This window comes from Plectropomus leopardus, chromosome 5 (assembly GCF_026936395.1).
Source record: "Plectropomus leopardus strain MGB_pleo_1.0 chromosome 5, ASM2693639v1, whole genome shotgun sequence".
In the NCBI taxonomy this organism is placed as follows: Eukaryota; Metazoa; Chordata; class Actinopteri; order Perciformes; family Serranidae; genus Plectropomus; species Plectropomus leopardus.
In genome coordinates, this window is record NC_142180.1 from 24,859,967 (window position 1) to 24,882,876 (window position 22,910).

At 38.7% G+C, this 22,910-nt stretch overlaps 1 protein-coding gene across 2 annotated transcripts; it reads right to left on the bottom strand.

Annotated features, from left to right (window-relative positions):
- Window positions 1-233: 233 nt before the first annotated feature.
- Window positions 234-22,160, bottom strand: gna15.1 (guanine nucleotide binding protein (G protein), alpha 15 (Gq class), tandem duplicate 1). Of its 2 annotated transcripts, none has more exons than XM_042481301.2 (8): window positions 21,902-22,160; window positions 21,397-21,559; window positions 14,999-15,183; window positions 14,048-14,202; window positions 11,352-11,480; window positions 9,639-9,768; window positions 8,889-9,042; window positions 234-4,251 (listed from the first exon to the last, which is right to left on the bottom strand). In XM_042481301.2, exons 2-8 carry the CDS (start codon window positions 21,545-21,547, stop codon window positions 4,046-4,048), a joined length of 1,110 nt encoding a protein of 369 aa, XP_042337235.1. In that variant the 5' UTR covers window positions 21,548-21,559; window positions 21,902-22,160; the 3' UTR covers window positions 234-4,045. The 2 variants fall into 2 exon arrangements, with proteins under 2 accessions (XP_042337235.1, XP_042337228.1); XM_042481294.2 differs by having other exon boundaries at window positions 21,397-21,570.
- Between the last annotated feature and the right edge of the window lie 750 nt (window positions 22,161-22,910).

A 22,910-nucleotide genomic window follows, 5' to 3' on the forward strand; every position in this document is an offset into this window, starting at 1 on the left:
AAGTTTTCGATGTTTACAGAGGAATCCTCACAGCAGTACAGTGTGTACAGTACAGTGTGGAAATATCCAAAGTGTCAATCCTAGGCAAATTCTGCTGTGTTTTATTTGCAAACTGCGAGTCGTAGCATGCGTATGATTACCGGCTTCGAGCCCGAGTTTGTCTTGGTGACACATCACACACACTCTCTGTCCATAAGTGCGAGGGGAGACAGACAAAAGCAAACAGAGGGGTGTGTGTTTGAAAGTTTGTTTTTAATATTAACTAAAAAAACAAAAAAAAAACAACATTTGCCCACATCCTCCACCGGAGACTACACAAAATAATCCACTGTCACCGTATGAGAGGAGGTGTCCCAGTACGGAGAAGTAGTTCACTACACAATCACAGTTTTATGTGTTGTTGGTAAACAGTTTTAAAAAATACAGCAGTTAAAACTTAATCAAAAGTAGTAATCGGTCAATGTTCAGTAAATTACACGTTTGTTTGAAGGCGTCAAAAAGTTTCAACAATATAGCTACCACATCTGTAGCAGTGTAGAGATCAAAACATTTTATATACAATCAACAAAAGAGCAGCCAAAACCACATAACAGACACACTCATGTCAGCCTCCATCACGGCCCGTTAATTTAATGAATTTCAATGTCATTTTCCACTCAACACTCAATGAGGCTCACAGGGGGGTCGCACTCATGTCTGTGATTAATATTATAAAATTCCCCTCTCCACACACTGATATAAATAGGACAAACGGAGAGTTCATGCTTCCACCTCATATTAATATTCTTTATCCTTTACCCAGCTGGATTTTTTCCCCACCATCGTTGATTTGAACTCGCCGTGTGAATCGAGCTGTTTCCTCAAACACCTTTCAGTTCCTTCACTTGTGACCTTTTCAGACTTGTCAGCCTCCAGCTGCGATTTATGCTCATATTCACTGTATTGATTTAAATGTAGTGTATTGATTGTGCTGAGCGGTGCAGAACAGGCACATTTCAGAGACCATGACTAACTCTGTTTTTGACACAGTGAAAAACAGACATTCAAACACTTCAAGCTTGAGTGTGGAACTTTTATCTCCCTGCTTTGGCCAGCCCGTTCTCACTCCTAAGTCGTCAAATACCGCTGCTTTGTGAGTCATGTTGGTGTCAGACACCCATGTGAAAAAGGCACCCTTCGTGACGGTATGAGAAGCACCCTGAGGCAGCAGTTTTTAACAGCAACTTCGGTGATGTAAAGAGCTAGAAATTCCCCATAGGGCAGGCAGGTCCGCTGTTTACTTGATATTTTTTTCTAAACATAACCATGTGCATTTGTTCCCAAAACCCAGGGAAACAAAACGCTGAAAAATAAAGTGTTTTACCGAAGTTGTAACTTGTAAGTGAATTTTGAAAAACACTGCACGCATGTATTGAGCAGAAACTGCACATTTCCTATGAAAACAAAATTGCACTTTGAAAAGATGCAATGCATGTAAGAAGCATGAACTGAGACATCGTTCCAAAACGTCTAAAACAGATGCAGGAGGTTACCTCGCACATCATATTTAGACGTGGAGGTACACAAAGTGGCAGTATTTGACAAGACAGGACGAGACGGTGTTGCTTTGGCAGTAAGAGTAATTTCACAAATACTGTATGCAGGTGAGCTTGTTTTCCCTTCTCTTTTATCTGGAGCATATACTCCAGAAACTTTCCTTGGATGCCTCCAAAGATTTTCTGCCATAGCTTCTGCCATATTTGTGCCTTCCTAACCCCTTTAGCTCTGGCTGGTTGACACTAAACGCATCACTTCCGGTGCACCAGCATGTGAAAGACGCCACAGACACCACTACTCTGGCATGCTGCAAAATACAGAGAGCTTTCCCTGGAGGCGATAGAGTTAGTCAGCATAGTATCAACTCCTCTGGGAAGGACTTGAATGTAACGGACATTTATTTATGTAAAAGTCCTGCACTCCAGATTTCACTGCTTTTTTAGGCACTTTGGGGCAGCAGAAACAAGCTCAAGACACTTTTTAATTTTATAAGGCAAACTTGTCAGCAAACTGTCACCCATTTACACATCTAGCAGTTACAGAGTAACATTAGCATTCATTTAGTTGTTATTCTGTCGGCCTGGTGAATGAAAGTCCAACATTCACTCCTTTTAGCTCTGCTTTTATTCTCCACCAACTGGCGGTAATATCTGTCTTTTTAGCTGCTGAATGCTTCATTATATTCACCAGCTAGGTGCTAATTATGTCTGTCTGTTCATTTTTTGCTGGGCAGGTAGCGTGCAGTGGTAGTATTTTTTTTCTGCCGTTGGCTGCTATGAGTGAACAGAAATTTCAGCAGGACCTGTAGAGTTAACTGTTCATTCTTCGTGGCTTTGTAATGACAAGCAACACCTGTCTTATATAAGTAGTCAAGTTAAAATAAAATAATGACTAATTCTGCTTTAATAACTATCACAATACCCTCATAAGTGTATCTTCTCTTTCTATATTTTATAATTCACAAAAAGATTGTGCTGCTGCCAAAATCTGCAAAAATATGTAACAAAAAATGTAAAAGTATATAATTCAGAAAGTACCTTTAAAGGAGTATTGCACCTCTACCTGTGCTGCAAAGCAAATAGCATTTCTGTGCTACTTGGACATTTTAAATGAGTTAACATGACTACGTTTGGCGCAAAATTGGCCCCTCTATATGCAAATGAACCTCTTTACAAAAACAGTTCAGTTCAAACATATCAGCACTGATAGCCACATGCAGTTACAGTGAAATTTTTGGCTTCTTCAGAGAATATTAAATATGGAATTTTAAATCTCATCAGGATCTATAGCTCACTGTCTGAAAAAAATAGTTTTCCTTTTCTCTCTGCTGTTCTGCACACTGTGTTATTGGCTTCGACGGCAAAATTTATACTTCGCCAAATAGATAATTTGCAATCAGATGCACAAAAGGCACTCATCTGTAAAACTTTATGGGCGTGTTTGGGCTGTGATATCATTACATCAAAAATCTTTTGTGAATCGGACATCGAGATGAGGCAGAAAGTGTTTGCAAGTTATGCACAAGTCAAAGTGCTCTCAGCGGGTGCGATCCGTTCTTTGTAAATTTGCCGTCTGTATTTCATCCACATGTAACAGGGAGTTGCATAATAAACTATTTAACTCATAGAGAGCAATTAACTGGAGGTGAATGTAACAATGTTATCATAAACTGCTGTTAGGGCACCGTGAGAAAGACTCGAAAGACCTTGGTTACACAGTTGCATAATAATTGGAGTAGACGAGCAGATAGGAATATTGCCAGTGTGAGATAACTGTAATCAATTGGTATTTTGGCTCTCTGACAGGAGCACAGTGTTTGTGAAACAATCGAAGACTCTGACGTTAATCACTGAGAGAAAATCCCTTGAATTAAGATGTCTGATAACAAAAGGAGCAGTAACTCACATGTTTTCATTTACGTTGCAAAATAGAAACAGTTTGTGTTTGAGCCTGAATTTACCTGGTGGATTCAAACACAGCGATTAAAATGCGAGTGACAGGGTGGTGAACCCAAGCGTGGCCCAATCTCCACTTGTAAAAAAGTCATTACTCCTTTAATAGCAGCGCAGCACTTCATAGTATCTGTGCTCCTGCTACAATTATGGTTCAATTCAGTCACTGCGTGACCCAAACACTCAAAATGGGTGGAAAAAGCTACTGGCTGAGAGACCTGAGGGTGATTACTAAAGTCACTCAAGTCTTGTTGCGTCTCCCAATCTCCCTGAGCGTCTTCATGTTTTCTACTTGAAAGGAGGAGGAGGAGAGTGTGGAGTAGTGATGGTGGTGAAGGTGAGAGAAAACTTGTCCCTTTGTTCTCCACCTAGCTTCTGCATTAAAACCCGATGAGGGAGGAAGAGGCGGAGGTGTTGGCAGAAGCATGAATGATGGGCAAAGGTCTGACTGTCTCAGGCTTTAGAAAAAAATATATAAAAGAAGCAACATTTTGGCCTTCAGTGGTACATAGTGCAGACAGTGTAAAGAGTCACTGTTTTTCACCGCTGTGTAAAGTTCAGATGACTCCGTAGTCCCTGAGAGACTTGAGCAGCACTGTGTCCTTGATGTCGCTGAACACCCTGCGGATGTTGTTGGTGTCTGTGGCGCAGGTGAAATGTGGGTAGAGAGTCTTCCACTCGTCCCTGTTGTCCCGGTTGACGGCCTGCTGCTCGTACATCTTGCGGATGTAGTTCTTAGCATCCTCGGGGTCCTGCCTCTTACCTGTGGAGAGAAGGAGGTGAGGGATGAAAGGGGGCAACGAAAAGGCAAGATATTAAATGGGATTGGGACCAAAGCTGAAAGAATCGATTAGAATCAGAATCAGAATCAGAAATACTTTATTGATCCCCGAGGGGAAATTGCCTTTAGTTACAGATGCTCCCATTCGAAAGTCTTAAAAGAAGTTTGAAAGTGTAGAATATATCAATAAAATTGATTGATTAGGCAATCAACAAAAAGTTAATCAGCATTTTTTTAAGCAAAAATAACAAATCCTCCAAGTGTTTTCCTTGTCCTATGTGATAATCTTTAAAAATTGTCAAAGTCAAAACAAGTGATTCAAAGACAGGATTCCCATGTATCCTTAAAGAGTCTTTAAAGGCAATGAATTAATTTATCTAAAAATGAGGCCTTAATTAGTATTAAAATTTTCAAAATAAATCTTTGGAGATGTCTTAAAATGCATGGACATAGGAGGTAGGATTTTATTTTATTTTTTCTGGCTTTGTACTGTAAAATCTTAAAATGATAATTTACTGAATGCTGCTTGCATTGACATCAACAAAAATCAAGTTTTATGGTGTGATAAATATTCAGGCAAAATTCACCCTATGCAATTTATACCGGCTCATAATTGTTTTTTCTTTTCAATTTTGGGTTTTGGTCAAAATATATTTTTTTTTTTTATTAAAAAGCCTTAAATTAATTAATTAATTAATTAATCTTTAATCTAATTTGCATTAAGCTGTAGGAAAACCACAAAGAAGTCATCTTGTAGGAGACTAACATTATTTCAAAATTTTCTTATATTTTATGACCCAGACAATTAATCGAGACAATAATCAGTTGATTAATCAGTAATAAAATAATGGTTAGTTGCAGCCTTAGTATGGGTTCAGTAATTTGAAAAACTGGAGAGGAAGAAGACGATGATGAGACATCAAGAAATGTTATTTTATGCCCTTTTCCCACCAAAATTAGAGTATATATGCAGTTGCTGATTAGAGTAAATTATAGTCAACACGCAGGATTTGTGTGCATCTGTAAATTCAGTAATACTACATTTAGTTTTAATGCGGCAGTATTATAACCAAAATCACAAATAAGGCTGTAATAAGGAAACTTAGCCCCTCTTCACTCTCAACAACTTTGTCACCTGAGAAAAAGTTGTGCTTTATAATTTCCCGGCTGGTGTAATTTTGTTGGATAAACAGTAGTTACAGCTCACAAGTGCAAACTGAGTGAAAAGATGATTACAGGGAGTTTTCATCACCGCAGGAATCGATTGTTAAAGCTGATGGTCATTTTAGTGGATTTTCTTGTTTATTATTGCAGAAAATACAACCTGGTTATTACCAGATTACTACCTCTGTCATGTCATCAGGATGTCGAGAAAGCAACACACTGAAAAACAGCCTGTTTAATAAAAACTTTGAAACATCACAACACCATTACTCAGCGACGACAGGAGAAGGAACAGAGGGGCCCCATTTATTATTACTGCAACTTATTCATCACTATTCTACATTATTATTTAGGTCCATTCTTTCAATTAATATATAAACTAACTAAAACTACTACTAATGTCCAAAAATATTGCAAATTTCCCATCAAACGTTTTTAGTGACGTCTTCCAAGTGGCTGTTAGGTTCGACTATCGTGCTATATGAATAAAGTGATTATTAAAAGTTATAATAATAATAATAATGACAACAATAATAATGATAATAATAACAGTCCCTAAGATATTTTAGATAGATATTTTACTCAAAATGAAAACAAACAAATTGGTAAAAAACATAATTAAATAAGTGTTTTAGTTTTTTTTTTTTTCCATGAAAATGCCAAACATGTTTTGGTTCCAGTATTTTAATTTTTTCTGGCACTATGTGTCAAATAAAGCATCAAATAATCATCCTGGGCTGTTCGAAATTTTTACAGCCATTTTCCACAATTTTTTAGAAATGATACCCAAACTTGCATATTGGACGATGCTGAGCAGTGATCTGATTGCATTGTTGTTTTTTAAATTAAGAGCTGTATACTTCTAACCTATTTCCATGTCAAAAATCCCAATAAAATGTGAAAAAATTGAGTATGTATGATAACTTGCATATAATAGATAATATACATACAACTTTGTACTCATTATTTCAGTTTCTGCACATAGATCTACTGACTGGAATTTATGCTTGGGAAGATAAATCCATTAGATTTGTGTCAACAGACTAATCATTTAATTGCATGATCATTTCCGCACTAGTGCAGCTCACCACGCTTCTCACTGTGTCAACATGGTGGCGGACCGCAGGGCTGCGTGACAACGGTAGCCTTCACATGTCGTATGAAGGGCCACACAGTAACACGACGGCACACAGCAGTCAGAGGTAGGAACTGCTGCGAGTTGCCGTTAAGGTTAAACTGACATCAAGGGGCTTGACCCAGTATGAGTCATTATTTTACTGTGCTAACGCTGATGGTAAAACACAGTTGGCGTACTGCACACGCGCACACACACACACACACACACACTGATTCCCACATTGCTCACACACCTCATACACGCACAAGCAGGGGTTTGTTGGGGGTGCATGGCTTGCGGGAAGCTCAGTCTGTGGTTGCCATGGGTAACAGAGGGAGAGAGGGTGGAGGTGGAGGTGGTGGGGAGAGGTGGGGACTCTGAGGGCAGCGGTCTGCAGCCTTTCACACCAGCAGAGCTAAAGGCTGCAGCCACATCATTAAGCACACCAAGTACCTGGAAGTGACTCATTTGAAAATGTGTTTATGTATGTGTGTGTGCAGAGAGGAGGAAATAATGGAAACTAAAAAATCTTGAATGATTGCTGGCTTTGCTGACACCCGGACACTGATGGAGGGTCCAGAGTCAGGGACGCACTGGGGCTAAAATCACTCTGCAAATTATTTTTTTGAAATGACACATCAGTGGGTGCTGCGGGATGTGATGAAATAGCTGCGTGCCCAAAGCAACACGGGCTGGAGGTGGAAAAAACATTGTGACCCTCCTGGACATGACTCTGTCCTCAACGTGATGAGGAACCTGCAGACAATGAATCCTGTCACTATCTAGGCTCTGCTCCCTCATCATCACGTCCTTTCTTGTTTGAATGTTTGAACCTCAACTTTGAGTTTTGCGTAAGTGTTGAATTTGGTTTTAAAATGTGAAATCTGAGTTGTTGTCAGTGTGCCTACCAATATTTAACCCAAAACTGCCTAAAACCCTTGCATGTATACAAAAATCTCGTTTTGCGATTTGTCTCTAGTTCTTTTTTTTTGATTAATAGATTCATAGTTCAGCCTGTAAAATATAGAACAATAGTTATAATGTTAATGTTGCTTCTTTGAAACTTCCCGCCATCTAACCAGTGCCCAGATATCCCTGCTCCCCCCTAAATGAAACAGACTTGACCTTTTTTCTCTCTCAAACTGTAAAACTAAGCAGTGAAGGTCAAATATTAACAAAGATTCTGTTTTTGCCTCAAATGTTTTCAGAAACATATTTAATCTTTCTGTTTAACTGTCATACAACGTTTGTTCCCAGCCATCTGCCATTGTGCCAAACAGATGAGTTTGCATTGCATCACCCACCAGCAGGAGCATTTATTGGTCCAGGGCAGTGCAATGCATTCTGGTAATTGTAGGTTTTATAATTTTGGAGCAGAAGCAAATGCCACAGCCCTTTTTTTCTGTTTGCTCTGTTCATGCAGCTCCAATTTTAAGTAGGCTATATGCATCTTTCTGCTGCATAAAGTGGTAAAATACTTTTTAAATGTCCTCTGCTAATAAGAAAAATCAGTCATCACATTTTAGTCTTTGTTATATTTACCTTTTAATAACAATTTTTAATATTATGCTGTCATTTTTTCCCAAGTAGTATCAAATATTAATATTTTAAATTCCAGTGTTGTGACAACATTACATGCAAACGCCTGATAAAGGGCACCAAACATACAGTGCAGCTGAGGCTGAGACTGAAAGTTTACCTGTTTTTGGAGCTACAAGAAGCCTTAAAGTGGAATCATACAAGTTTTTATCAATAACTTGTGCACAATATAAAGGCTACAGAATAATAACACTGTCTGCATTTAGAGCGTAAAGATGGTGGAACAACCAAAGTAACTGTGGAAAACAAAAGTGTGTCTTGTGTTGTTGGTTGTTGTTGGTATAATTTCTTTTCTGAAATGAGTTAGATAAGTGATTTAAACTAGGAAGCCAAGAAGAGTCGTGCTTGCAATTATTGTCAAATGCCATATGATCGGTAAGAGACTGGTGCACCAACGGGCTGTCAGCCACAGGATGTTTTTCAACAGATGGTTGTGGAGAAATGATTTCCTCTTTGAAAATAATAATTAGTGCTTGCAAAACTTCTTGAAAATCGTGGAACTTGACTTGCCGTTATCTGTACGAACCCTGTTAGAGGGATCGCTGTTATAGTTAAGTCATCCGGATTCATCTTAAATGTTTGAACTAAATTTCACGGCAATCAAACAAGTTGTCGCTGAGACTTTTCATGAAGAAATCAAAATGTCAACATCATGGTTGACATATTGTAGTCTGGAAAGTGGTGGCTTTTAGTAACCTCAAAATGAAAACAAACGCACTCACATGCATCCACAGCTTACCTGTGAAGCTTGGGAAGTATTTCTGCAGGTCAGAGGTCTGGATTTTGTCAGCCAGGATGTCAGTCTTGTTGAGGAAGAGGATGATGGAAGTGTTGAAGAACCAGGGAGAATGGATGGTGGTGTAGAACAGAGCCAGACTCTCGTCCATGCGGTTCTGAAGACAGAAACAGATATCATGCTGGAGGCTGCCGCCAGGGGTGTTGGAGATAAAAGGATTAAACTAATACGCTTTTGAGAGATGGTTTTGGGTTGAGACAGAAAAAACACGAGTTCTCGGGGATGGCTAGATGGACTTGGATGGATGAGGATGAAGCAGAGAGGACAGCAGTCCTTTAAAAGGGAGGGGGGTTAGGGGGGTCTGGAGGAGCACAGGGCCCACTGTGGAGGTTAATGAATGTGTTGGCAGAGCAAAAAGTGGCAGAGAGAGATAAACGGCTTAGTGACAGCATGGGAGGGAGGAATGGACAGAAGGCGGCAGAGGGCTGGAGAGGCTGAGGAGAGAGGGGGGAGATGGAGAGGGAGGAGAGGGAGGAGAGGGAGGAGGTTTACTTGTGCAAGAGTGAAACCTGCTGGTGAAAGGATGAAATGAACGCAGTGAGAAAAGGTTAGGATGTCATCTGGTTTTGAAGTGTCGTGAGATGTGCTTATAAAGTTGAGTTGAGATATACGAGGTTGTTTCAACTTTCTCGTCCACCCTCCACAGTTGCAAACGAGTGAGGGACACACAGACAGATTTCTCAGTGCTCTTACGATCGTCTCTCGCTCCTCCAGGACCTGGTCGTACTCGCTCAGGGAGGCCAGGAAGATGAGGGAGGTGACGTTTTCAAAACAGTGAATCCACTTCCGACGCTCTGACTTCTGACCGCCCACGTCCACAATCCTGTCAGGGAGCAGAGCGGGGAGGATGCAGGAGTTAAAAAGGGCAAGAAAAAAAAACAGTTTGGGGAACAATTTGAAAGCATTATTATTTAAAAAATCTCAGTCCAAATGACAACATGAAAACACAATTGAAGCGCTGTCAAATGTAAGCCAAACCAACGTGCGGTGACATAATCTTAACCGAAGCCTGGAAAAAAAGCTATTGCCTGAAGAAAAAGTCTTGTTAGGGTTAGAACCAGCACCATTTTGGTCACGTCCTCCATTGCGCTCAATGATACTTCACGCGTGATGCTTCAAAAAGGAGATAACAGCGCACACTCTGACGTTACAAGCCAGTCACTCAGTATTCCCTGACGACGTGAACACTGAAAATGGAGTTTCTAAAAGTCTTCACCCTAGATGGTGTTTATAAAAGGTCAGTTTACCTTGACCCTTTGAGACCTGAGCAAATAGGCTTGATTTCTTTCAAAAAGGTAGGCAGAAGGCAGGGAGCACCCTATGAATGACCCAAAAATTAACAAAAAAAGGTTACAGGAAAATTGCATAAAAATGATCAAGAAATGAGAAGTAAAAAACAACAATGAACAAAGAAATTACCTGAAGAAAGTGCGAGGTACATATAATAATATACATATATTACATACATATATCTTGCAACATAGTTTATGATGTATAATCATAAATATGGTTTTCTGGACATTTTTCCTGTGATGGCTCCTAACAATTTTTTCAGCTCATTTTCTTGTCACCTTTAACCAATTTCTTGCTTATTGGCTTTTTCTTCATGTTTTGGAAGTGCTTATGAAAGGCATCTGAAAAAAAAGTATGTTGATCCAGGTCTCAAATTTTAAAGATAATAGTATAATAATAATCAAAAATTGGAGTGGCTCTTTAATTTTGAGTTTAAGTTAGATAATTTTGTCTCAAACACCTCGAAAAGAAGTCAGTATGGACTATTTATAGTATTTACTCTTGATTCCTTCAGTATTATATGAGAAATGTTTTTATTAGGGATTTATTCAGCCTTTTGTGGTCGAAAAATGTATCCGCTGACAATTATTCCGATTTGTTTTCTTTATTTTTGGACTTGTTTTGTAGTATTGTTTTTAAAATGAGTGCTGGATCTGGCTTGTATGAATATGTGTTCATGGCATGCATGACACAGTAATAAAACCATTCATTTGTCAGATCCAGTGTGCTGGAGTACAGAGCCAAGACAAACGTTTTCTTTAGTTTGGATTATTATAGTTCTGAGTCATACCTCCTGATTTAAGAGCAGGTGTCATTTCATTGGGGAACATAATGTTTCTCAAAAGTAAACTTTGATCTTTGTCTGCTGAGCTGTTGTCAGATCCCCTCTAGTTTCAGAAAAAAACAATACCAACGCGTTATAAATAAACCCAGAGTGCTACACCTCACTTCCCAGCAGGAGCTTTGTGCCGATTCAGTCAGAAATGTGAGTCAAACAGACGCGAGCAGACGAAGCCTCTGTGAGAGTCTGTAGTATTTTTTTCACAGTGCCGTGAATAGTGCCGGTATTAGATTTAAACCCTCTGACAGGTTAGTAATCTGAAAACCAGTCACCTTAGTGTGATGTTCTTGATGGTGAAGGCGTAGTCGTGGATGCCCGTGGTGGGGAATCGAACCCGCAGCACGTCCTGTTCTGTGGGGATGTAGTCTGGGGCGGCGATTCGGTCTAAGTTGCTCATGTAGCTGGAGGAGAGAAGAGGACAGTTTTACAGTGTTGTTACAGAGTCTGTTTGACACAACAGGGGACGTTTAGTAAAACATATTGTGTGTGTTTACAGCACATCGAGCCTCGACCGCGTTAAACAAACCAAAGTGACACAAGATATGTGATGATAAAAAAAACGGTGATTAAAAAAAACAAGAAGGGAGTGGACTGAGTCCATATCAGCCTGTGTGCAGCCGAGGGCTTTATGGCCGGTGTTGATACAAGCTGTCATTAGCTACTGCCTGTCTCTTATCATGCACACACTGTGATGATTGAGCTGCTGGGTAAACACGGGACAGGACAGCAATAGAAAAGAGAGAAAACACAGGCAGGCTGAGCCTTTTGTTCTGTGACACTTTAGAGTATAAGGCTCACCCCTACCGTATGTTAAGTCTTTTCGTGTTGATTAAAAGAGACGCGGTCTCAGAGTAACTCTGTGATATTCAGCCACTTATTCAGGTTTTTCTTATCAGTTTAAAAGATGATCAGTGTAGCCAATCCCTCAAGACAGTTGAAAGCGCTTCTTCAAATACTCTTTGATCAACTGGTGGTTTCAACGTGGCTGAAAAATAGCTGATTACAGAGCAGTCTGTGAAGAACTAGCCCCCTCCAGTGGTCTCAGTAAAAAAATACAAGTGTAAAACGTCATCTGAGTGCTGTGATGACAAACATTCATGTAGGGCTAAAAACAAAACATGGTCATATTACTAATAAAAGTGTCCCTTCTTTTAAGATACTGTCATGAAACGTCTTAAGATCAAAACAAAAAATATTTTTTAATTTAAAAAGAAATCTAGAGAGCAAGCTTAAAAAAAAACACATTTAAATGGCCATTTCTTTTGCTGTGAGTGCTTGTCAGTTCTGGTACAAAGGTCAGATTTGGCATATCCAAACAATAAAACAATAAGTCACCACACATTCTCTTTTGACGTTATTATAGCAGTGGTGTCCTTGCTTACAGATATAGTATTTAAAGCTACAGTGTGTAACTTTTATAAAAAATATATAATTACTAAATAAGCCTACAATCATCTTCATAATCACTGAAACTGTTATTACATCCATGCAGCGCTAAATGTGACAATCATACTCCTCTGCCTCCTCGATCGCCTTGTAATGTTTCTAATGTCATTACCTCGCGTAAAAGAAAACATCCAATCAGAGCCAAGGAGTCTGTAGAGCACCTGTCAATCATGTCAATCACCGATCTTGAATTGTCAAACTAGGAAACACTGATCAAATATGAATCAGGATTCTGTTACTGTGTTGCCTCTTTCTTGCCTCAAATGTTTTCAGAAACACATTTTAGTTACTGTTTAGCTATAAAATGAGAAAGTTGGCCCAGCCAGTGGATAGTGCTTGGTACTTTAGTCGACTAACATGGGTCACGAACTTTCTCATTTTACAGTTCAAATATGTTTCTGAACACGTTTTGAAATCGGCAGCACAGCTGATCCATATCTGATCAGCTCTGTCTAGTTTTACAGTGCGACCGCAGATCACAAGCCGTCATTCACATGCTCGACATCTGTGTTAGAGACTCCTTTGCTCTGATTGGTTGTTTCTGGTACGCCGCAGTCTGATTCTACCGAATGCTTTGAGAAGTAAGAAGAGGTCAACCTTATCAGAAACTGCCTCTTATGAACGGTTGATCTTACAAAATAAATGGGAATCTGGACACTTGCACAGAAATGTGGGAACCCTTTCTAACACAGATCAAGGAAACCTAAACCAAGATAAACCTATTGAATACAAAATCGTCTGCAGTGCACCTTGTTCGACTGGCTGGGTGGGGTGAGATTGGGGAGAAAATATAAAATAGTTTCCTTCCAGACTAAACACTCAACGTGCTTCTTCTTAATTTTATTCATCAATTCCTCCTTTTTTAAAAAAATCATGATGATGATGATTATTATTATTATTATTGCTATCATGATGTTGCTGCTTCATCTGTCTGAAGGAATCAATAAAAAAATCAAAATTAAAAGAAGAGGAGGAGGGACATGACTTTTATTCAGACTCTCTGTCTTTGTGCTTCTTTCAGAATATCGCAACAGCTTCAGCAACTATGACAAAAAGTTATTTTCATTAAATCTACCAACTGTAGCTTTAACTTCTGGAAGTGTAGGCCTCAGTATTATGCTCTGATTATCTGGTTCATGCCTGTTTGATATCAGGATGATGGTTTGTGTGAATATTGCTGTTTATACAACAGTTAGTTTCAACCAAGCAATTTTAACTGGTCGAGAGGCATTTCGTGAGCGCTGGTATACAGTACAGCAGCACAGGGACTTTTTAACAACGCATGTATCACTCCACTTTACAGCTATTCTAAACAGTTAATTAAGCGAACAATAAAAGTTTATTCGATTCATATTTGCTCGTGTCTTGAGCACCGTCTATCGCAGATTTCTGTAATGTGATATCACTTTCGGCAGGTTGTTGTGACAGTGTTTGTTCAGGTGATACTCTGTGATTACCAGCCATGACTCAGGGTGTGGTACAGTCAGAGAGTTTTGACTTCCACAGTGACACAGATACTCACTATTCTGTGGAGTCCAGGAGCTGGTACTCGCAGCGGCGGCTGTAACAGACCCGGAGGCCTGAATCTGCCCACAGGCGGCGGATTGCGTCCACGTAGCCTTTATCCATCTGGGAGATCTGAACCGTGTTTATGTCCTGCAGCCACTTTGCATAGATCTGGAGGACAGCGAGAGACTTGGTGTATCAGATTTTTGTACTGTACCATGTTTCTGAAGTTTAACCCTTTAGAACCTGGATCGACATCAGTTTTATTGTGCTACGATTGGATGCATTTTAAGAGCATATCAAACCTCAGACCTGAGAAAATTGGTTTGATTTCTTTCGAAAACATGGGAATGAGCAATTTAGAGAGAAGTGTCTTGCAAATTGCAAAAAAAAAAAAAAATGTGAAAGGTGACAAGAAAATGGCTTAAATTACCCGTGGGGAAATGATTAGACATTAATCAAAAAACAGGGAAAAGGGTTCAGACTAAATTTGTTACCCCCTTTAACCGTATATTTAAAATTATATTACAGAAAAATATTGTTATTTTTTAATTTTATTTTATTTTTTAGCACATGCTTAAGGTCATAATCTTCTTTCTTTATTATTTATTTTGTTTGCTTATTTTCAGGTATTTTTCTTGTAACTTTTTACTTTTTGGCCGTTTCTTTTCAGGTTGCTCATTGTATCCCTTCCATGTTTTTGAAAGAAATCAATCCAGTTTGTTTAGGTTTCAAAGGTTTAACAAACTTATCTGACTGTTGCAGGCGTTCCTTGTGTTTATGGTGATGCTGCCAGCTTCTGTTTATAGACTACAACATGCCGAGTGTACGTTTCTGTGTTCAATGCTTCTTGTTAAATGTGGGCATCATTTCGTGGCTCCGGTGAGTGCAAATGCCCTGATGCCCGCACACCTGTGATGACGTCTGTGTGAGTCTCAGTGTGTTTTGCTCCGTGTTTTGTGCCTACCTCGTTCTCTGGCTTGAAGTAGGGGATTTTGAGTGTGGTCATGGCTCCCGTCATGGCCTTCATGGCTGTAAAGATGTTCTGGTAGATGCATTTGGCGAAGGTCCTCCTCTCTTCCTCTGAGAAGCCTCGTCCGTGGATGATCCTCATCTGTCGGATGAATGTGGTTTTTCCGCTCTCGCCAGTGCCTGAGTCAACAAACGGAAACATCATAATAACTACTTATTATGTAAAATACAATTGTATCAACAGGGCAGCTGAGTGGTTATCATCCTCACATCAAGGAGCTCCACCTTTGTCTTTATGAGTGTATGAATGATGCGTACACTCAGTAACCATGTGTACGCCTTTTCCTATGTGGAAAAAACTTGTATTCTTGGTCAGTCTTCATTTTGATGAATAATATAAACTTAATGAGCCACGGTTAATCTTATTTGAGTATATAAGTTTAATGACAACATAAATCGGACCGGAGAAGCTCTTGGTACAGCATGTGCATGAACAGAGACTAAAAAAGTTGTAATAACAGAGCAATGATTCAGCCTTATAAAGAGTATTCCTCACATCATACAGATGTGTCCAACATCAGAGTCGAAACATCTGCAAGGTTCTGATCTCACAGTATCTTAACCTTTCGACACTCTTCATTCCTCACGTTTAAATTTAGACACTGAAGCAAATACCTAAACTATGAAAATGGATGAATCATACATTCACGCGTTGCTATTATTATACATGATGACATTCAAATACTTTCATATTGAATAATTTTCCACAGCTCTTGCTATACATGAACCGATATTTATAAAGTAAGAAATATGCAGTGAGGATGTTTGCGTGTCATGTAGACTTCAGATCAGACGTACACACAGTTTTAGCTGAGACAGCTGCAGGTGATATAATGAAGGACATACAAAATAAGTTGAAAGACAAATAAAATAGTTTTAAGGGTTGTTTTTTTTTCAATTTCAATATTAGTGTTTTTTTTACAGACTACATAGTGTTCTCTAAAATGTCAATCAAAGGCATATTTATGAATTTTGTTTAAAATTATTTATAAGAGCTTAATTTCAGCACTATTTATTTCCATTAATTTCTCTGTTAATGATTGTTAAATTTTATTCTTGTGACGCACTTTGTAAAGTCAGTTTCTACACAAGGGCTATGAATGAATCATTGATCATCCTTCTGATGTTTAATAATAATAATGATCATTAAGATATAACTGGGATGATATTTGCAGAAATGTGATGAATCAGCGGTTTGGACGTTAGCCACAGCCGTGCGTGATGACAGCTGCTCTGGTGATGACACAGTAGTTGAAATTGTACTTTCTTTGCCGTATTTCTCAATGACGGGTTCGAGTTTGGGGCGCAAACGTATTGATTTGCAAACAGATGTTTAAGGATGTTTCTACATCCATTTATGGCTAACTGTGGGTGAGGAAATTAGGCTTGTGCATCCAGTATCAAAACAACTGAGACTTATAAAAACAGAATCAGGCGTATGTGCAGCTTTATAAATTTGACAAAAAAGAATGTGCATTCATATTTTGGTCTTTGTGTGTACACACTGTTTCAGTGGTGAATCTACAGAGTTTTTTGTATCTGGTGCCAGCTGTTCTAGCCTCCTCCCACAGTTGGAAGACATGTAGCTCAGGTTCAATTTAGTTCTGTGTATTTATTTGCACATATATGTATATAGACAAGACAGTAAGAATTTAAAAAGTTTGAACATTGTGCAGGAGAGGTTAGAAATGGCTTTTCAAGATACATCTCATATGAAACTGCAATAATCAAACATAAAAAACGTGAACTGAGAACTCTAAAGTTCCTGTAGATATGAATGTTTGTCCTGAGACTGAACTGTACGTGTGATTTACAAAACAGATAGACAAAAGTGATTTCAAAATGTTCACTAAAGACGCTGATACCTGTCAGAAGTTTCTCCACAGAAGCATCAGGTGGAAATATGTCTGGAATGAGGAAATGTTAGAGGAGCTCTAAACACTTTACCTCAGTTTAGTTCCACTGTTTATGAGGATAATTGGTCTGAAATATTGATATGTGCCACACACAGCAATGATCCCCAGAAGAATTACCCCTCAGCTCTGCTGAGTATTTTAGCGTCTTTCAGCTCATTGTTTTGGTTTTAAAGTCTACAACTTTAATGTGTTGGTTCTTTCATAAAAGCTCACACTGTAAACTACCTGCTCAGCACCAAACAGCACACAAGCTTTGCAACCAGCTGGAGAACCTGGTGAAGCATGTAGCAGCTAAAGAGCCAGATATTTCTCTGTGGAGTCGGTGGAGACCAAAGCAGAGCTAAAAGAAGAGTGAATTTAACGTGGTCACCAAAATCACGACTCTAGGTGAGTGTTACACCAGAAACACACCGGCTGCATGAGCAGTATGTGATGGCAGCCTTGCCGAACTGCAGCATGTTGCACGCTCGTGGTGTTCACACTGGAAGCGCTGCGGCTGTGATGCTTCTGCAGGGCTGTCAGCTGCTAAGTGTTTCCACATTTATAAGCACGAATTCCACTCATTTAAGTCGTGCAAGCTCCTGCTTTGTCACTAACACGGCTCTGCAAATATGTCAAATAAAATGCCTTGTGTCAGCAACTGATGGGATGCTGCTGACAGAAATGTTGTCAGAGGACTTTTATTTTGAAATGGGAGCAGGAAAGTTTGAGTAACGCAGACATCTTTGTATTTCATCATCTCTGTGACAGAGAGAGACTTTTAATCTGAAGTTGAAGGTGGTATAGAGTCAACATGATTATCAAAAGGCTGTTTTTACTGTATATTTCTGCTGACAACCGCACACGGAAAAAAACAGCGAGCCACCATTTCTTTAGATGTGCCGCGGCTGACAGGCAGCTGAGACGCAACTGACAAACACTTCTCACACAGGGAGTGTAGCTGCTCTAAAGTGTTAACATGGGCACAGAAAAAACAAACAACAGGTTCGGCGACGCTCATGCACTGACAGGCAGGTTTTTTTTTAGGGCTTTATTGCTGCTCTGTTTCTGCTGGATGTAAGCAGTTGTGTTTTTGTTTTTTTTAAACATGCCCGCCATTACAACTGTATGAGGTGATAATATTTGCATGAATTGACATTTTGAGATGTCGTAACAGGAAAGCACAAGCGTTAATTAATTAGTAGCAATAACATGCCTTGGAAACAGACAGCTTTTCAGCCCTTAACATTTCCACGTTTTATTATTGGTGCCACTGAGGCAAACACAACCGGATTGGTTTCCGTTTTCACAAGAGTCTGTTGTCTATCCAAATTTAGGTTGTTCCTCTGTCTCCTACTTGCACCAAACTGCAAATAACTTCAATTAATTCCCTTTGGTAGCTAGGGATAGCTACCCATCGCTGCCAGAGAAAACAAAAGCCCTATCCTTCTGTTTTGGTTACACAATGGTTAATACGCTTCTTTGGTGCCATAAATCAAGCCTTTATTTTCCTGATTGCACCGGGTGGCAGACAGCAGTGCATAGTGAAAGTCTAAAAGCAGATGGTGTCATTATTCCATTGCTGTTGCATTGTGCAACCAATAATTACTTTGTAATTATATTTTAAAGAAAATAAAACTTGTCTGTGTCCACTTTGAGTGAATAGCTAGGTTCTCAGAAATGCTGGACTAATGTTTTGAAAAATATATCTAAAACAACAATAAACCATTAATTCCATTCATCACCATTTTGCTCACGCACGGCAAAATCAAAATTATTAGAAGCTGAATTTCAACAAACTATACTGTGAGTCACGACAGCATCTTTTCTCAGCTGGCTCTGCAGTGGAGGGGTGAAAAGTTAACCCCGAGAGGAAAACCAGTAAACCGGACGTTTCTCTAATAGATGCATGTTTTCTCTTCGCCGTTTGTTTTCAGCCTCGGAGATAAAAAGAAAAACAAGTTGAGAGTTTGTCTACGCACACACACACACACACACACTCACGTATGGAGAGGTTGACTTTAAGTCGTGATTTAGTTCCTGTTTCGAGCGCCGTCTGGTGCTCTTTGGACGTGTGTGATTAAATCAGCTGCCTTTAAGAGGAAACCTAAACTTTTATGATTCCACCAAACACTTCCTGTTATTTCTCAACACCGCTTTCGAGGAATAATCCTCAAACAAAACCGTGCTGAAAGAAAACGCTGTCAACGTGGTTTTATTGACAGTCGTGTTCCTGTACACAAACATTTGTTCACTGTCTAACTCCGCAGTGTTACAAGAAATAAGGCTGGGCAATAATACAGAATTATTGTTTACTGTTTCGTCGTATTTCCCCCAGGTAATTTAGCGGAGGTGTTTGATCTGATATTTCACTAAACAAGATGTATTTACCATGTGAAATACTGCCTCTCGATGTTTTATGTCAAGACTGTATTAATTTTTACGATGTGGTTTACGCTACGGTGATCTTTGTTTTAAGTGAGGTTGCCCACCTTCACAATAAAACAATAAAAAACTGTAGGAAACCACCTGTACACCTGTCATATCAAGATGTTGTTATTGTCAAAAAAAAAAGGATAAATTAATAGTCAATCGAAAGAAAATAAATCAAAACATCTGATAATTGATTAATCTTTAGAGTCAATTATAAATTAAAAAAATAAATGAATAAAAATTAACTGGTTTCAGCTTTAAAAATGTAGAAATGTGCTACTTTTCTCTTTTTTTAAAATTTATTTTGTTCCATCGTAAGACACAAAAAAATAATGAATCCAACTTTTTGACGTGATTTTGAATACTTTTGTTTAATATCAATACTGAGAAACTGCAGGGATGATTAGGATAAACATTTTGTCTGTATTGCTCTGAAAGCATTTATAGTGAAGATTGCATCTGTGTTAATGACTTCAAAATAAAACGAGAAAATTGTAGGTCCGTATTTAGCAGAAAAGTTTCAGCTGGGCTGCAAGTATCATTTATTTTCCTCATCAGTTAATCTGCCAATTTTGCCAAGTTTCTTGATTTATTTATTTATTGACATTTAATTCAATTATTGTCTGAAATCTTCAAATTGCTTTTTGTTCAGAATCGGACTGACAGTCTTAAAGCGGCGAGACTGAGATGATGGAAAGAGGAAATATTTGGTCTTTTTTGTTAAACAGTTAATCGATCTAAATGCAGATAAACTTTCTTGATTTGTCAACTTATGGTTTCAGCTCTGGGTTGAGCAATATATTGATTTTATATTGATATCGTGATAAGAGACATGGCTTAGATTTTTGGATTGCATAATATAATGTGTCTTTTCTTGGTTTTAAAAGCTGCATTACAGTAAAATGAAGTATTTTTCTGAACATACCAGACTATTCTATTATTTGCCTCTACCCACTTCTCCCTATATTCACATTATTGATGATTACTGATTAAAAATGTCATTTTATAAGTGAAAGCACAAATAATCAACCCTGTAATGTTGATATTGAGGTATTTTCTCTATATCGCTCAACTCTAATATCCCTTTTAATCCACTTTTAACACTCTGTCAGCTGGCTTTATCTGCCTCCATTTAAGCATCAAAACAAAAGCTGCTAATCCGCTGCTGACAATCAGGTCAGTTAGAAAAGTCATCCGACCAGCTGTGGAGTCGGCTCGTAGGTTTCTGTGGTTTTTTCAGGTACAGCCAATCCTCAACCTGGACCATACTTTACATACTCACATGGTGACACATGCCTGACATAGTTTTCTCACTTGGCTGCGGGTTACCAAACAGGCCAAGCAGATTTTAATGTGCATAAAAGGGCGTTTCTTTATAGTTTCCTCTTGGATTTTTTGGTTTATTTGATTTGTTTAACCCTTTGAAACCTGGAGCGACATCACTTTTTTTGTGCTGCATTCAGACGCCTTTCACAATGTAAACCTTTGAACTCTGAGCAAATTACTTTTTATTTCTTTCAGAAACATGGGGAAAAACTGCAATGAGCAACTTGGTAATAAGTGTCCCACAAATGGCAAGACATTTAGAAATTCGTAGATTTTTTAAAAATACTTTTAAAAAAACTTTTTTTTTAAAAATACTTTTAAAAAATCTAGGGAAAAAATATTCTGAGAACTATATTAACATCTACGATAGTTATATATTTAAAATTATTTCACAGAATTATTATAAATTGTGAAAAAAAATTTTTTTTTTTTTACTTTTCCGTAGTTTCAGGCTAATTATCAGGGTTTTTTTGTACTTCTAACTAATTTCTTGTCATTTGTTCCCAAGTTTCTCATTGCCTTATTCCCATGTTTTTTTTGTTTTTTTTTTCAAAAGTAAAGCCAATTTGACCAGGTTTCAACGTTTGAATACATTTAGCCTAAATACATATTTTCGGGCCTCATGCTACCATTATTAGTGTAAAGCATGAACAAAGGTGCTCTGTGTGCAGTCACTGACCCAGCAGGAGGATTTTAATTTCCCTTCTCTCCTTCTTCTTCTGCTGCTTGAGGATCCTCTGGATCTCTTTGTCCACTGCGATGGTCTTCTTCTCCTCCTCGGACAGACAGCACACACACGTGCGGTGGCACCAGTGCCAGCAGCCCGCCATGGCACAAAAACACTGAAATTAAACTGTAATAAATAATCAGCTGTGTGTAATGAGCCGTAAGCACTGAATAATAAGCTCCGGTGTCCATTTGATGCTCCTCGATTTTTACTCAAACTCACTAAACCTGTCAGGACTGTGTCTAACACACACCCCCGGAAATCTCTGACACAGTGGTTGAAAAATGTAATCAATGCCTATGTAAACAGGTCAGAGTTTAACTTTAAATGGTGTTTCACACCTTTAGGTTACAGTGTAACAGCAGCTCTTAAAACCACCTTGATTCATTTTTTAAATAAACTTATCTTTCTCCAATAGAAGTTTAGGAGTTACAAACAAAACAATAAAGCTCCTCACCTCCAAATCAGTCCGTCACACTCTCTGAAAACGAGCAGGTACACACTCTGGTTGCTCCTCGCGGTCCATGTCCCACCGTGTCTGTCCCACCGCCCACTTCAGCTAACCGCGACTGTCGCTGAAGCGCACGAGCAGCGTCATTACCCCACTGACACGGAGGTAAAACAACTTATTTTCAGCCCACGCGAAACAACCTGTAGCTCGGGAAAGTCCACCGCGCCTACAGAGGAATGTGCCGCCTCTGTGGTCCGCTTGAAGACGCTCTGCAGCAGGAATGCGCTCTGGGCGCCGCTGCGGCAAGAGAGCGGCAAAAAACCGCAGTAGCGCCGGAAGTTTAAGAGTCGTGCCTATAAAATAAGAGCATGTTGTTTGATATTGGGGCAGTCAACTTTTTTCCAAAAAATGTGGAACACGCTACCAACCGAAATAAATTTAACAAAAGATACTAAGACTTTTAACAAAATGTTGGCTGAAGAAAATTTTTAGTTGTTAGCATTTGTAAAATTTTTAATGTCATAGCTGAGTGATGTAGCTGCTAGTACCATAGATAATTGTGTCTCTTTTTTATTATCATGGACTTTAACTGATTACAATTGCATTTATTTATTTTTTATTTAATTACTACCCAACACTTATTAGCCCTAACTTTTAACAGGGGACCTTCTAATCTGTAACCTACCACATTTTGAAAGTAGTCTTTCCCAAAACTGACAGTCAAGCCTTAAAGAAACTTAAAGATGATAAAAAGGACTAAACTGCTGGATTTTGAATACTGTAAAAAAATTTAAAAAAAAGCATCACATATGAATGGTGGTTAACCAATTAATTCCATTTACAAAGTACTGTACTCAAATATAACTTGATGATACCTGTACTTTACCCATGTATTGTGGTTTCAATCTACTTTAAACTTTTTATTAACTTTACACTTTGATATCAGAGGTAAATAATGTGCTTTTTATGTCAGTACAACAGATTACTAGACTAAAATTTTACAAGCAAAATGTAG

Bases quoted from the DNA above. Each gene is read 5' to 3' on its own strand.
- gna15.1 (XM_042481301.2), bottom strand. From the start codon at position 21,547: ATGGCGGGCTGCTGGCACTGGTGCCACCGCACGTGTGTGTGCTGTCTG. The intron at 15,184-21,396 runs GTCAGTGACTGC...TTGTTGACTCAG, and splicing joins AATTAAAATCCTCCTGCTGG to GCACTGGCGAGAGCGGAAAA. The intron at 9,769-11,351 runs GTGACTGGTTTT...GCTCCCTGACAG, and splicing joins ATCAAGAACATCACACTAAG to GATTGTGGACGTGGGCGGTC.